We start from the raw sequence: 16,127 nt of genomic DNA, 5'->3' as shown, positions 1-16,127 counted from the left end.
TATTTATTTGACATTCCCTTAAAACACACACAAAGGCCTCATTTTGCTATCACTTTTATTTTCTGAATACAGCTAATAATAACAAAACTGAAAACATCAACACAGTCTGTACATTATTTGTGACAACATCATACCACCACGTTTCCATGGAGACAGCATATATAATATCCTGATTGGCCCTTCTGTTGCCGTGAGAGGCTGCAGTCATTGTCCAGGAGGATTTACCTGGTGAAGGAGCGAACATGTCTGCCCCTCCCACCTCCGCTCCCTCCTCCACCGCTGAACTTGCTCCCCTGAGATCCTCTTCCCCCTCCACCGCCTCCACCGACGCCTCCCCCGGCACCACCGCCACCTCCTCCGCCGCTAATCCACGACAGGCCAGTACCTCCTCTGCCGCGTGGAGCTCGATCCCGAAGAGCCAGCCGATACGCACCTGAAGTGTGGAACGAGTGAATCAAACTTTTTTTTCCCCCTATAACACCTTTAATACAGGTCAAAGCGATAAAAAAGTAAAACAAATGCAATAAAACAGAACATAAAAGACTGAAAAAGAGAGCGGTATAAAATGTAAAACTGTGTGTGTGGTCCTTACTTGCAGGGGATTGCCGAGAAGGCAGTGGCCCTCGAGTGAAGTTGCTCTGTCCTCCGCGGGGTTCACTGTAGGTCCCTCTGTGAGTAACAGCTGGAACCTGACCGCTCCACGATGACCCTCGGCCTCCTTCTCTCCGAGTGTAGTTTCCTACAGAACGGGGGAAAAAAGGGGGGGATTTGTCACCCTCTGCTGGACAATTGATGTATTTTAGTTGCAGTTTGTGCAGGGCTAAACGAAACACAGTATTTCCCAGGATAATGACCAGGATTCTCTGCTGTGTGCTGCATGTAATGATGAGGCAACTATGACAATGTCCTGGCAACTATGAGACTCGTGCGTATCTGATAGTACATACCTGACAGCAGTACACCTTTAGGCTGTGGTGGAGTGAAAAAGCGAGTCTGGCTGTGGAAAGTAGCTCTGCCTCTGTTACCAGTGAACAGCCCTCTGGTGGGAGGTTTGGGGGCGCTTTTTGGAGGTCGTTTAGGAGGCAGAAGCCCTAGAGGGGTCGTAATGTCTTTAAACTCCGCTGCAACAAAGTCATCCACGTGCATGCTGGGAGGACGGGAAGTATTCTGTTTGCGCAGGCGGAAGATATCATGCGGTCGGCAGACATTCTGCCCAAACCCTCCTCGACCTCCTCGGCCACGAGGAGCAGCCATGATGTGAGCTCTCTTTGCAGGCTCGACGTAGTCAGACTTCCCACTGCAGAGACAAACACAAGATGACACCATGAAACTGATCTTAAACTAGATTCTGTGCGAATAAAAATATATAGAAATCACAATGACGCTGTACCTAGACGTAATGAACGTCTCATGCTTGTGTTTGCCCAGCCGGAAGCCTTTCGTAGGTTTTGTGTGACCCGGAGAGGACGGCTCAGACAAGAAGGAGCGCTCCAGCTCCGCCTTCAGGTCCAGTTCTGGACAACACTCCTGAGCCAGACCCACCAGATCCACCTTCACCTGCCACACAGACAAAAAGGTAATCATACATATTATATAGAAAACATAAACAGACCATGTAATGTTGTTGCTTGTGGTATTTCCAAATTCCTTACAAGCCAGAGAAGCAAAGAACCTCAACTTAAAAAAATCCTTTAAATCCCTTAAAGATAGAGAAGCAAAGAACGTTTACTTAAAAAAGAAGAGGAAGAACATAGCACTGAACAGAAAGCACTTAAAATATGTGAGAGGACTCTAAGAAGTGGATAGTAGATAAATATAAATATCCAAAATATAGGACTCATCCTATTGAATCTTCCTGTCATAGTAGTCATTTTACATCCATCCCATCCTCTTCTGCTTATCTTGGGTCACGAACCCAGAGAAACTCAGACCTCGCTCTCCCCAGCCACTCCCTCCAGCTTATCGAGGAGTTCCCTCGCCAGACCAGGTAAGACATGCCCAGAACACCTCACCCAGAAGGCGCCCAGGAGGCATCCTCGTCAGATGCCCAAACCCCCTGGACTGGCTCCCTTAGATGTGGAGGAGTAGCAGCTCCAGTCGGAGCGCCTCTCAAACAACTGCACTCCCTATCACTCACCCCATCACTAAGGGAGGGGCCAGCCACAACAACTGCAATTTTGTAGTTACACCCATATGGTGCACAGTGAATCAAATACTTTTTTACAGACCATGATGCTCCCACTAAGCTAACACGGTAACAGCAACAAATATTTCTTTTTGACTCGATATACCAGAGTTTCAGTAGCAGAAAAGGATTCATAACTGCTGGTGATGTGAAAAAATTCTACATCAACAAAGATCAAGTAAAAAAAAAAAAAAAAAAAAAAAAAAAGCAATAATACAAAAACGCATAAAACAGTGAATAAAACAGAAGCTGTAATCAAATTTTCATCCAAAAATGATTAACCATAAATGTGCACGCCAAACATAAGCTCTAGAGATTCTTGGAAATGTACACACACACACACACACACACACACACACACACACACACACACTCTTACCATATCAAGGTCTGTTTCAATGTCATCAGTCTGGAACGGAGAGAACCACAGAGCCTTCAGCTGCTCATCCAGAGCTTCAGACAGAATGAAAACCGTCCTACAGACAATAAAGGCCCAGGGCAATGATCAGTTTACCGTTCCCATTAATTTTTCACATGGCTCATGTGTAAGTGGTTGTTGTTATGAATATCTGATTCAATCAATCTGTCACCGCAAACTGCGATCCTCCCTCGCTCCAGCTGTATAAGCTTCACAACTCGAAGTGATGAGGAGAAAATGATTCAGTATTAATACGTCACGCGGAGGACCAACCTGTGATTAAACTGGGCCCCGAGTGTTTCTGGTGCTGGCAGAGTGGGCTCGGTGTCAGCTGCAGGAGGCGTGTCTGTGGCCGCCTGCAACGTCTGCCTCAGAGCAATCACGTTCTCCAACATGGTCTCCAGGGAATCGTCATCTTTACATAGTTTCTAAAGACATAGACAAAAGCATTGAAAGTTTGAGGTCAAGGCAGCCCGGACCTTTATTTTGATAAACACAATGTACTTGTGTGCATCTTTCATACCGCTATCTGTTTTTCCAAAGCAGGTATTGGATGTGACTCTGACTCCTCCCACTGGAGCAGAGCTTTCATTTCAGAGCCCGACAGCAACCGTGGAGGAACAAAAGCAGGATCCTCGCTCGAGCCGTGACCCTCTTCAGCACACTGGATTAAAACGAGGACAGGTACAGAATGAAGAGCAAATATGATTGGAGATAAGCTGGAAAAAGCTTGAGAAAAGAAGCGATTATCAGAAGGACAAGACAAAATATGCAATGAAAAAGCCTTTCCTTTATGCAGAGCCAGTCATTTCTGTGAGGTGATGCATTATTAATAGAGCTTTTTAAAAGCGGCTGCAGAAGGAAACTCTTAGAAAAGGAAAACTAAATTACTAGCATGAACACGTAAGGACAAGGAGGAATGCTTTCAAAGAAGCGACGTCCTTGCTGTAGTCTCTTTTGTAGTCTTTTGTCCAAATATTTTTCACAGAAGTAACACTTACTTAAAAAAAATGATGCTGCTTACACTTCTGATTAAACACCAACCGACTCTGATCGGCTCCTCTTTATGACTCCGTCTCTAAAGAGGATTGTTTGTTTGCTTTTATTGTTTAGGGCTCCTCCAGACTAATCATTTAGCTGTACGTATTCCTTCAGTGCTTCATTTGTTTTTTTGAAAAACTGCTCTGTTCTCAAACAGATTACCTTTAATTTAATGCTGAGCCTTTCTTCTGTTTTTATTGTCAAATATACAGTTTTATTTATTATGTTGTGATTTGTGTTTGCTGTATTGCTTTGTTCTCTGTTAGTTTAAAGGGACAGGATCCTGATTTTAATGATCATCTAAGCAGTACTTACCATTGGTTCTGTGTGGAGGATCTGCCTGAGAAAGTCGAGCAGAGATGAGAGCAGATCTGCTGAGTCTTTGTTGAAGGACAACACCAGCCTCTTCAGCAGCGAGCACAGCCCAGCGCCATGTTTCTTCAGAGCACTGAAACAGAGATAATCAGAGGTAATCAACGTCTCCTTTAACTAAGACAAAGGCACAGTGTGCCGTAGCAACATGGCAGGGTGGTATTGGTGGGGAAGCAGTTACGCCAAATAAACAAGAAAAGGTTCTTGTTTACACTTTGAGGTGGTAGAGTCCGTAGTCGTGCTCTGTGAGGAATGTCAAAGTCCTGATGCAGGTGAGGAGGAGGGGCACGCTGCTCTCTGCGTTCCCCAAAACCTCCAACAGAGAACTGCACACCGATGACATCATCTCTCGTCCCGGAAGTGCATTGGCCAGCTGCTCAGCCTCTGACACACAGCTTTCACCAGGTGGAGACACCATGAGAGAAATGTCCTGGTGAAGACAGTTTTACAGTTTTTAGTATTTTTCCATTAAAAGATTTTTTTTCTTTTTTAAATTTGTGTACTTCCAGCTTTACCTGGTCACACAGTGACTGTAATATTGTCCCCACTAGTACACTGCACTGCTGCTGATGTATGGAGTGATCCGTTGGAGGAACCAACAGAGACAACAACAAGGGGAACAGGTCGGCCAGCTGTTCATCTCCAGAAACTGACCCGGACAGCAGATGCAGTGTTGCACTCTTACAGGCTCTCTGAGACACCAGAGTATCCATCAAAGAAAGGAGCCGCAGGACCTGGGCCCAGGAGACGCTTTTTCCCTCTGCCCTGCAAGTAACAGGTTACAGACATTTGAAATATGATTTACAGGAAAAAACACAGACGCTATGTTGATGTGTGAGTTTGTGCATCCTTCACTCACGGCTGCAGCTCCTCCAGCAGGAGCTCCAGCAGGGTCTTCATGATGTGTGTTGCAGTGGGTGAAGACAAGTCTGCCAGCTGAACGCACACTCTCCTGAGTATGGCCAGGAGAGGAGGGCAGGTGGTGGTGCACACACATTTGAATGCCTCGGAAAACACTTTCCACTGTGCGCGAATGTGCATGCTCCACAGCTTCCTTGTGTTTAAGGCTACAGCCACATCTTGGACTGATGTCACCTGTGGAGCCAAAGGCCTTCTAATATTAATGTGTGTATGAAGACAAGAATATCAGAGCAGGTTAAAGCGCAGGATAGAGAGAGTTACCTGAGTGCTATGCATTGGCAGTGGAAGAGGCAGAAGCTCAGACAGCAGTGTCAGACCAGAGAAAAGGCCTTCAGAAGCTTTGAGAAGTGAGCTCAAAACCTCCTTTAGCATCAGAGACCACGTGTTGCTGGCCAGAGTCTCTTCTGTATGGGTCACCTGTAGCATGACACAAACATGGTGTCTCTTAAAAATCTCAACTGAAGCCCCATTTAGTATCAAAACTGTTATCTGATGCCGCACACACCTCCTCATTAACACCCTGCGTAAAGGTGAGCAGGACGTCAACAATGAGCACTTGCACTCTGGTCTCCTCCCCATCAAGACGCCCAGAAGCAGGAATGGAGCACACTATCATGTGAAGCGTCACCAACACGCTGGCCACGCGAGTGTCCCTGAACTGGAAAGCTCCGCCGCGCAGCAGCTCGGTGAGCATGGTGCGAAGCAACCGCAGCGTGCTGATACATATACTGAGGATCATGCAGCGCTGCGGCGTCGGACCCATGTGCCCGTGCACGCGCCACGGCTGCAGTAACACGCTGCATAGCTTCTGCAGGACACGCACACACGTATCGAGACCCTCCCCAGAGAAAAGCTGGACTCCTGCAAGGCTCCACTTCAGATCCCTCTGCTGACCTGTGGAGTGGAGAAGGAGCTGCTGAAAAACCATCTAATCTAATCTCAACATAAAGTGAAAACTATAAAAAAGCAAACAGAATAAAAACAAAGTCATATTTGGGGTCAAAGTTTGGTTGGGGTCCTTACCTTCTACAGCAGGAGGTGGGCAGGCGATGTGACAGAGGACCCTCAGAGCAGTGACCAGCCCGGTTCCCTCAGCAGTTAACACATTTTCTACATTCTGGAGTCAAAAGAAAACCATGTTCAGGATGACAAACCGCTTTGAAAAATACATCACAGAGCACTTCAGTGAAGAGTTAACTTTTTTTATCCCCCTGGATTTTTCTGTGGATTTCAGAGATGTGAGTCAGCTTACCAGCTGGTGTAGATGCTTATAAGCCAAAAAACATTTCATTTACTTTACCTTGCAGAGTGTTTAATGAGTGAGAGCTCTGTACCTGTTTGATATAGTCGATAAGGGTGGGAATGCTGCCAATCTCAAAGCGAAGCTTCTCCACTGGCTCCAACCATTTACTGAGCTCTAAAGAAACGCACACACAAAGACACTCAAACAATTAAAACTGTCTTATATAGAATGCAGAATGCAATGATTTGCAAAGCAAATCTCATAAACGCACATTTTATTCTCCTCCCGAGGGCATATGTGAGGGTAGAAACCAATGAGCTTGATTTCATTTTGGAGAAAATCGGATCAAGATCACAAAAAATGTAAACAATATACTAAGGCTTGGGGGACATCGTTGAGACATGTTTACTGTGTAACATCCCCTCTTTTAACAGCAGTCCATAATCTTGAAACTGATGAGCCCAGCCGTTGTCCGAGTCGTGTTTGACATAAGATTTTAGCAGCTCAACAGCACCGAGTTTTCTGTGCGGCGTTTTAGGTTTCATGATGCTACAAATGTTCTCATTTGGTGAGAAGTCTGGACTGCAGAGAGGACCGTTCAGCACCAAGACTCTGCTCCTATGAAGCCATGCTGCTGTAACAGATGCAGCAAACAGTTTGGCATCGTCTTGCTGAAAAATGAAAGGCACTCCCTGAAAAAGAAATCATCTGGGTGGGAGCATGCATGCATGGTACCTTTCCTGATGTGTAAGCTGACATACCATAAGAGATGGAAGCGAGTACTGAGCACTGACAACAAGCTAGATGATCTCTTCAGTCTGGAGAACATGGTGTCCGTGTTTTCCACTTTACCTCTGTACATTTTAAACAAACTTTGGCCCAGAGGAGACAGCAGTGTTTCTGGATCATGTTCACAAAGGGCTTCTTCACTGCATGACAGAGCTTTAACCTGCATGGTGAAATGTGTTTACATTTCTGGAAGCCTTCATGAGCCCATGAAGTGATTTCAATGACAGAATCGTGCCCGTTTTTAATGCAGTGCCACCTGAGATCAGCGGCAGCGATACTGATTTTCTTGCGCTCAGATATTTCTCCAGATTCTTGGAATCATTTAAAGATGAGACAGTCAAATTCTTTACAATTTACATGTTTTTGCAGACCAATTCTTACTTCTAAGAAACTCAGCCTGTCTAAGATGCGTTTTTTATACCCACTCATGTTACTGACCTGTTGCCAGGTAACCTAATTAGCTGCAAAATGTTCCTACAGCTGTTTCTCTTACTTTTCCAGTCTTTTGTTTCCCTCTCCCATTTTTTTTTAAACATGCAGCATCCCAAATATATTTGAGCTGGCACTTAAATATAGTTGTGACATTGATGAGAATTACCCTGTAACTTGGCATTGGTGTCATCAGCCTTGGCTATAGAGAGCAGCGGAGCGGCATATTGTTCCATCATCCGCAGCTCATTAGAATTCTGCACCACCAGTAAGACCAGCATGCAGGCGTAGTTATATGTCACCGCTTTGCGAGCCTTCCCCTCACTAACAGAGGAAGAGAGACAAAAAAACATGATTTATACTGAAGTCAAATCAGAGAACAAGAAAAAAGGTTGGGGAGAAGAAATGGTAGGGAATAACAAGTGTACCCCTGTCCGTCCTTGCTGTGGTGCTGGAGCAGCGTGACCAGACAGGAAAGGTTGTTATCCAGGCTGAAAACATGAGCTACGGCGCTGCGTCCAGTCTGCGTAAAGGTCATCAGGTAAAGCGCATGGAGCGTGCCCAGTATATCTGGATTGTCACCTTCATCTAGGCCTGCACCACCGTCTCCTCCTGTAGCCACATGGCTCATGAGTTCTGACACGCCTTGCAGAGCATGCAGGGCCTGTATCAGCCACACGCCAAAGCCCTCTTCACCGCACCCTGGCCCAATCAGACCCGCTTCTCCCCCAGTACACATGCTCTCCTCTGCCTCGGACTCTGCCATCGACGCCAGGAGGCGCAACAGCAGGTTGGTGGGTGTGGGCTGGGCGAGAAGGAAGAGCAGACCCGACTGGGTGAGCGACAGGAAGCGCAGAAGCTCTCTGACAGCTTGAGTGACCCCAAGATGGCCGGCTGCAGCAGCTGCTGACAACACCACCGTTGTGCTCTCCAGAAAATGACATGCATGCATATACCTGAAAGAGGTCCAGGGCAAAAATACACATGTATTAATGTGTCTAAATTACATTTAAATTTATGCTACACTGTGATGCTTATGTCTTAGTATGTACCTATACAGTGATGGGTAGGGGTTGTCCCTCTCCTGTGGCCCTGTAATTCTAGCAGTAGTGGGGAAGGCTTTCCCAGGAGGTTGCACCATGCAATGAGGGGCTGTTTCTAGCAGGTGATGTAGCTCTTCCAAAGCACCTGCCAACCTATCGAGCTCTGCCTCACTCAGAGCGGTGGAGCTTAGCGAAGGCTCCTCTTCCATAGGGCTCTCTGCATCATCCATCTCCTCCTGAGGATGATGGCCAGGCAGGATTACCACAAAAACATTCTCAGCCACTGAAACATATATGAAAGTGTGGGTGTGAATGGGTGTTGTTACCTGTTGTGGTTCACTCAATGCAGCTGCTGCATGCTGTAGGTCAACCAGCACCTCATACATGTGGCTTTTCTGTAATATAGCATTTCCAGCTGTTATGACCCTCACCGTTTCCTCATGCAGGAACAGCTGGACCAGACGCTGTGAAGCAGGATAAAGTATAGATGGTCAGACTTGATCAGTCAGAGGAATTATTTCAGACACAATCATCTTAATTTAGATGTGCATAATTTAAAGCTGGTTTAATATTCAATTTATTCTCTAGAAACCAACAAGAACATCTGTATATGATGGAAATAAAAGTAGATGAATGATGATTGGATATTTCTTGCTAACCTGGTAGCCACTCTTCTCTGAATTTCCTGCATGTAGGAAGGCCTCCACCCCTGCAGGAGCGCTGATCAGAGCATCCAAAGCTCTTAGGATACTCAGCTTCAGTGTGGAGGAGACGTGGTCTGTATGGAGCAGCTCCAGCAGCACATTCAGAACCCCTTCATGCAGCAGCATCGTGAGACCCTGAGGACACTCTGCCAGGTATGAAGCTAGCTTAGCACCAGCCTTCAGCTGTCTGAGGTTAAGGGCAATGGGCTGTTTGAGAGCAACCTCCATACTGAGAGCTTGGAGAGTCCACTGGACTAAAACTCTAACAGAGTCCTCTATCTCTCCCTCTCCCCTTTTAACTAAATAAGCCAACCCTTTGGCCAGAAGTCCAGGAGCCTCTTCCAGAGCACTGACCCATCGTGCATCTCTGTCATCACCAATACTAGCTAAGAGTTCTTTCAGCTGAGCCACAGCCTCAGCTTCCTCTCCTCCTGCTGGTCCTTCTGCTCCACCTGCCTCCTTGGGCTCCTCCACAGTGGCCTTCTCAAACTGTATATCAAAGCGAGTTTTGTATGGAGGCGTGAAGTAGAGCAAGGGTCGGAGTTCTCGTTCATATGGGTCGTACTGGACCGGTGGAACAGATGCAAGATCCTCAGGAGTGTAGTCCATGTCAAAGTTCTGCAACTTGAAGCTGCCGTTATCCAGATCGTCCTCATCGCTGGAAATCTGTTCATAGCCATCATTATCTATAAGAAGGTGGAAAGGTTGTTTAGGAGGGAGTTTATTCACTGTAAAAGCATTATAAAAATGCATCATCTGTTTCATAATAATGTATATAAAACCGAGTGAGAATAAGGAGGCCAGCGGAAACTATATAGTCCCTCTCATACAGAGCTGCATACACTCACAAACCTGGCACCACCTGGCAGCATCACTCACAACATGCAGGGTTAGTTTTGCATGCATGACAGAAACTCAGCGACGGCTGTGAGGACGTGTCAGGAAGACATCCACATGTCGGCTTATGAAGTCTAACCATAAGCCTTCAGAGCTGCCCTCAGGGGTGTTCTGAGAGTTTGCACCACCCAGCAGTTCGAGATGGATGCAGCATGCCAGAGCACACACTCTCTCACTCTCAGTCCCAAATGGACCCTGCTCCCGTGGACCCGAGATATCTGGCAACCACGAGCAGAGTTGATTTTCTAGAGGAGAAGCGTCCATTTGGGTTTGCAGACAATCCTACTCTTGCATAAGAACTCCCCTACCTTCCTCCATCTCCTCTTCCTCGTCCTCACCCTCATCCTCCTCCTCCTCTTCTTCATCCTCCTCCTCCGGCGCACTCCCCTCAGTCCGTGTATCTTCTTCCTCCTCCTGCTCCTCCTCTTCCTCCTCCTCCTCGGCCTCTTCTTCTTGTTCAGCATCCGAGTACGTCTCGTCAGCGGGCAGCGATCTTTCAGGCGACACGTTCTCCAGGTAGTCGTCACGGCCCTCGGTCGGCTCTTCCTTGGCCACGCCCACTGTAGATTTTACAACAACACACACGGCACACAAACATACAGAGTACAACCCATTTAATAACAAGAACTCATTAATAAATGATACTGTATCATTCTTATTGAGAATGTGTTACATTTCTTCTGCACAGCTATCTCCCCACTCTTACACTAACCAACAAATCTTATCACCCCATTGTTAAAGAGTCTGCACTGGCTTCCGGTTAAACTTGGGTATACGTTTAAAGTCTTGGTTCTTACTTTAACAGCCTTATGAGGTGAGGCCCCCACTTATACTGTCTATCCACCCCATTTTTCTAAGCAGGATCCTCAGGTCCGCAGATAGAGGTCTTCTAGTGATTCCACGTACCTTTCTGAAAACTATGGGGGATTCATAACCTCAGTGTCAAAACTGGAACAGCTTACAAATCTCTCTCCGCACCCTTGACTCTCTGGCCTTCTTTGAAAAACAGGTTAAAACCTATCTACTAAGAAGTTTGGTTTTGACATTGTTTATTTATTTTTCACCTCTCTAAAACACTTTGGTTCTGGTCTTACAAGGAGCTATATAAATAATTTACCTACTTACAATTTATCTTAGCGGGAGGAAGAACTGAGCGTAACTCTAAACAGAATGAGTTTTATATGACCTTATGTTTTCATATTTTTACATCATTTTTTAGTATGTGGAGAATTTTTCTATATAAAGAAACACTTTATTATTATTACTAATTACTGTCTCAGCAGCTAAAGCAATAGCCAAATACGTTTTTTAAAAGTGGCTGAAATAGTGAGATATATTATAGTTCATACCCGTCATTTGAACCTGCTCCTCATCATCATCATCCGGGGGTGGAGGACCAGGTGGGGTGCGAGGCCCTCTGGGTGCTGGTCTTGGTGGGCTGCCATTGTACTGGTCATCTTTTTCCCACTCTTAAAAGTACAATTTAAAGTAGGAAAATGTGGGAGAAGAAGAGATTTACAGGTTTGCAATCACTATTTTTTTTCCTAGTCTTGGGGAGGTTTCTGCCCAATGAATGAATGTATTTCTCGTGACGGTCAGTTTTAAATCACCTTGTTTAAGGATCCTCTTGAGCCCGCTGGGCTGTTGAGGGGGTGGTGGTGGAGGGGGAGGAGGTGAGTCTTGGTCGTGTCCATGCGGCCGCTCCGCTGTCCCGTACACCGCAACAGTCAGAGTTGTGTACCAGCCACGCAACACTAGGCCATCTGTATTCACCTGCATGAACAAATCCATTTAATTATCCACGAATCAGCAGGGTGGGAAGAAGAATGAAAAAACCTACTCGTCCATGAATGACCATTTACCTTTCCGCTGGGTCTGAACACAATGGACTTGTTTTCATCATATTCCAAACTGAGGGCAGAAAGCAAGACAGAGCAGGTTAAAGCGAGAGTGCTGATATGAACCAGTGCTAAACTAACATATGTTTGTTCCTCATGAGTCTCTGTGTTTATTTTCAGCACGTGAGTTTAAACTAGCATATAATTGCTGTGTAGCTATGTCTAAAACACACATACACCCGCACCGTGCTCTATATCGCACTCTGCCCTTACTTGCTTACTACTTCTAATAAAAGGCATTTACCTTTTTATGTGACAGGTCACATGACATGATGACCTCTTCTAAAATTATAATTATCTGGTTCAACTGGTCACAACATACTGACATATATGGTAGTTATTCCAAGCAGATACAGTAGTTTGAGGGTTTTACAAGTCAAACAGGTCTTAATCAGGCTTCATGTTAGATTGATTTCTTATCTAAGAAATGTTGTTCATAAATATTACATTCACATCTATTAAAAATTTGTAAGATACTATGAAAGCAATCACACTGGTTTGAAAAATCTCCTCCCAAACTTCCCAGTAGGGATAATAAGTCGGGTGTGTTATGTTTGCACAGTTTTTTTGTTCTTTTTTAATAACGCTGACACAATGGCCACCTTTAAGTACAGGCTTACGCTCTGGTGCTACTGCATACACCTGTGTCATTATGAGGTTAGAACAAAAATACTTGACTCAAACATTCCACCAATCACCTATTTCACTGAGACCTTGACATTTTTTCTGCTGCAGTGTGGGCACGGTTTCTGGAGAGACCAGTTGACCAAGCATAAGAACAAAGACACCTGAATATGGGAGCGTGCGTGAGAACAGGTCTCAGATGCTACCGTGACTGGCTCTACAGGTGAGACAGACTTTTTGAGATTGAACCAGGAAATGGAGAGGTAGAGAACGAGAAACGGTTTAAAAAACAAAACAGGAGAGGGGAGAGTGAAAATAATTCTCACCTGCCCAGTCTGTGGAAGGTGGGGCTGTTGGGTTTGGTAACATTATTGAAGAACAGCTCCAACTGGAAGGCATGAGGAGAAGTCTCTCTGGAAACAAAAAGAAAAAAGAAAAAAAAGAATCAGGACTCGAGTATCCAGAGGACCTTATAACTCTGAGTGACCCATCAACGATACGATGTGCGATTTGATATTAAACACTCAGTTGTAGCTACATTTGTAGGTACACAAATAGAATTTAATGCCTTTAATTCAACAAAAAACGGATCATAGTAGCTATGATAAAAGTAGCTTTTATGGCAGAACTTTGAACCAGATGTTACTTATACATCATGAGTTTCATGGATTTCCAGAAAATAAATGCACTTTATCATAATATCAATACTACCACAATGCATACCAATGCTAGAGGACTGTGCATTCTTGAGTCTGTTCATTGAGCTAAATTACATCACTCAGCAGGTTTGGGGGAAATTGAGACCTGTTCAACAATGGAGCTCAGGTGTCAAATGCACACACTTCTTTATTCACAGAAGCTTCTCCATTTCCCCCAAACACACACATTTATCTCAGGTATCCATAGCAAAAAACCAAACAAAAAAAACAGCGACCCCAAGACATCTCTAAAGGCAATATAGCAATAACACCGAAGGTTTTTTGCAACTCAAAACCAATTCAACGTTCGCTTTTCTTATATAATTCTGATTTCTAGTATTGGGACAAAGATGACACCATTGAGTATTGCCTCTTTTCCACTAGCACCTACTTGACTTTACCCAGTTTTCAGGGGTTTCCATTAAGTGGTAGTACCAGGTGCATTTTAGTACTTGGCCAGGGTACCAAACGACTTGAGTCGAGCTAAAAATCTGACACTAACAGACTGCATGTCATTGATTGGCCAGAGAATGATATCACTGGATGAGTCAGACGCCTTCAAAAGACTCAAACATGCCATTTTTAAAACTCAGCAACGATGGAAATGCAAACAAACCAACGCTGTGATCCAACAACGAGGTTCAGATATTTTTGTGCTAAAGGTAGCCAGAACACTGTTGTGTTTGTGGCAAGTACAAATGATATCAATCAACTTTCGGGCCACATTGCTATAACGGGCAATAAATGGCACTTTTCTATCCTAAACAGGAATTTATGCTTCAGCTGAAAACATACGCCATGACCTGACAGTTTTTGAATTTATTGGTGACAGAATAACAATTGTCACTTCAGCATGAGAAAAAATAACCATAGATATAAAGACTCAAAAATGTCAGCAAATTCCTGGAGGGAGATTACCAAAACTATCGGAATGGACTTAAGGGAAGGTATAAAGAAGTGGAACAACTACAGGGACAAAAGGCCCCACAAAAGGCTTTAAAAAACAAAACAAAGTCACATCATTTCATTTGTTTCTATCAGCTGGCAACACATATAAAACACCGGGACATCACTACAAGGTAATTAATATGTAATGCACCAGCGCAAGCGTCAATGCCAGCATTGACATCAGCCATTTATGTAGAGTGTTGTAAACTTTACAAAGATTCCCCATAGAAGTCTGAATCAGACTTGGCTCATGACTCAAAGTGCTTTAGCCTATGGCTTTTAAGCACTTTCTCACTATCATGCACAAATCAATGGATTCATCTGAGGCAATCTGTGTTCTGAAATGAAACCTTATCAGTTCTATGCAGAAGTTAAAGGTTTCTCTGCACAATTCTGAGGTAAAATGGTCCATTGAGTCATGTAAAGCTCAGGTTGTGGTTTTGCTTTAGTAGAAGACTACATTGAGGAGGACGGTAGCCACACTGAAATGGTGTTTGCCTTTTAAAGGTACAGTCTCAAAATTAGTAAAAAGACAACAGTGCAATATACATGCTGGCAACGCTATTAGAATTCGTTTGGCCTGACTGGGTGTAGCCAGTAAGATGCATGAGTGTGTTTTCAAGCAGGGATGGTGAATCTTACCCAAACGCTCTGCTGTCAGGTAGGTTACTATGAGCTTTGATCCCTGGAGGAATGACCCGCACCTCTGTGATCAGCACCCCGCAAGGAAACCGCACCACGTCTATGTTGGTTAACTGAAACAAAGGAGACATGATTGCTGATACAAACAATGATGAAATGTTTCATTTATAACCTACGCCTTCCGCATTAGTCACTTTTACTCCCGCTTCGAGGTAAACATGCTCCCTGACACTTTAAAGTTAGCATTAGCCACCTGGCTAACCACCAATCAAACTGTGCAAAGACACAAAAGACGGCAACTCTTTGAGCTACTAATGTATAAGGATTAAATTCACATCAAACAAACGCGTTATGTATAAACGGGCAGCTGTGCAGTAATCGCTGCTTAAAACCAGGATAATGACATCACATAGCTGCTAAGGTTAGCTAACGGCGTTAGCCTGGAAGTTAAGCATCCTTCCTCAAAACTCCTGAACGCGCTTGAAACTAACTTTTAATGCAGGTAGTCATGGAGTAAACATAAAAGCGTGTGTTTAAGTGTTAAACAACACTACCTCTGCACTCTGATGCTTAAACGTATCCAGAAAAAGAAGCTCCGTTGAAGGGTCCCCCGCCATCGCTCCACTGCTATCGGCCGGGCCAGGGGTAAACTTCCGGATTAAAGTCAATACTTCCGGAGCAAGCACCCCCCCCTACAAAAACAAAACAAAATAAATAAAATAAATAAATTATTATTATTATTATTAGTAGTAGTAGTAGTAGTAGTAATAGTTGTTGTTGGTATGAGAAATTTAGTTGGAAAATTCATATTTGCTTCGATTTAGATTTAGGAGAGAAAAAAGTTGAAAAGTGTTCTGAAGGATATTTCTTTCTTTTGTAAGACATTTTATTTTGTATTTAAAAAAGTTTAAATCAGTTAATCATATCAGAAAATCAGAATTTAATAACTTTATGATTTAATAACATGATAGCTCCACTTGGTCTGTAGTAGTATTTTTTAAACTGATTTCACGGATTTTTCTTTCTGTATTTCAGCAAAAAATTAGATTTTTTTTCTCACACTCATTTTCTCTTCTTCTTCTTCTTCTTCTTCTCATTATTATTATTATTATTATTATTATTATTATTGTTGTTGTTGTTGTTGTTGTCAATTCCCTTAAAAGACAAAATATTTTTTTATTTAAAAAAAAAGACTACAATTCGAATTATTGAATTGTTATAAAGACATTTACTATTTATGAAATATTTTAATAATTGACTACATAGTAACTAAAG

At 43.9% G+C, this 16,127-nt stretch overlaps 1 protein-coding gene across 5 annotated transcripts; it reads right to left on the bottom strand.

The window, feature by feature from the left end:
• Positions 1–38: 38 nt before the first annotated feature.
• virma (vir like m6A methyltransferase associated) lies at positions 39–15,565 on the bottom strand. Of its 5 annotated transcripts, none has more exons than XM_086311856.1 (27): positions 15,407–15,564; positions 14,853–14,965; positions 12,891–12,977; positions 11,905–11,953; positions 11,653–11,815; positions 11,392–11,511; positions 10,351–10,602; positions 9,101–9,831; positions 8,768–8,905; positions 8,451–8,677; positions 7,827–8,354; positions 7,568–7,722; positions 6,272–6,354; positions 5,961–6,054; positions 5,443–5,831; positions 5,199–5,354; positions 4,876–5,111; positions 4,532–4,781; positions 4,229–4,446; positions 3,960–4,092; positions 3,127–3,267; positions 2,877–3,031; positions 2,565–2,661; positions 1,391–1,557; positions 948–1,297; positions 593–739; positions 39–481 (listed from the first exon to the last, which is right to left on the bottom strand). In XM_086311856.1, exons 1-27 carry the CDS (start codon positions 15,467–15,469, stop codon positions 222–224), a joined length of 5,502 nt encoding a protein of 1,833 aa, XP_086167982.1. In that variant the 5' UTR covers positions 15,470–15,564; the 3' UTR covers positions 39–221. The 5 variants fall into 5 exon arrangements, with proteins under 5 accessions (XP_086167982.1, XP_086167984.1, XP_086167983.1 ...); XM_086311858.1 differs by having other exon boundaries at positions 39–433; XM_086311857.1 differs by having other exon boundaries at positions 10,381–10,602.
• Positions 15,566–16,127: the final 562 nt, after the last annotated feature.

This window comes from Aulonocara sp. 'chitande type north' Nkhata Bay, linkage group LG11, assembly GCF_057382095.1.
Source record: "Aulonocara sp. 'chitande type north' Nkhata Bay isolate Kocher_YH1m ecotype deep benthic linkage group LG11, A_spYH_male_GT1.1, whole genome shotgun sequence".
Taxonomy (NCBI): domain Eukaryota; kingdom Metazoa; phylum Chordata; class Actinopteri; order Cichliformes; family Cichlidae; genus Aulonocara; species Aulonocara sp. 'chitande type north' Nkhata Bay.
Note: the sequence above shows the minus strand (reverse complement) of the source record. Positions and strands in the feature narration are given on the sequence as shown.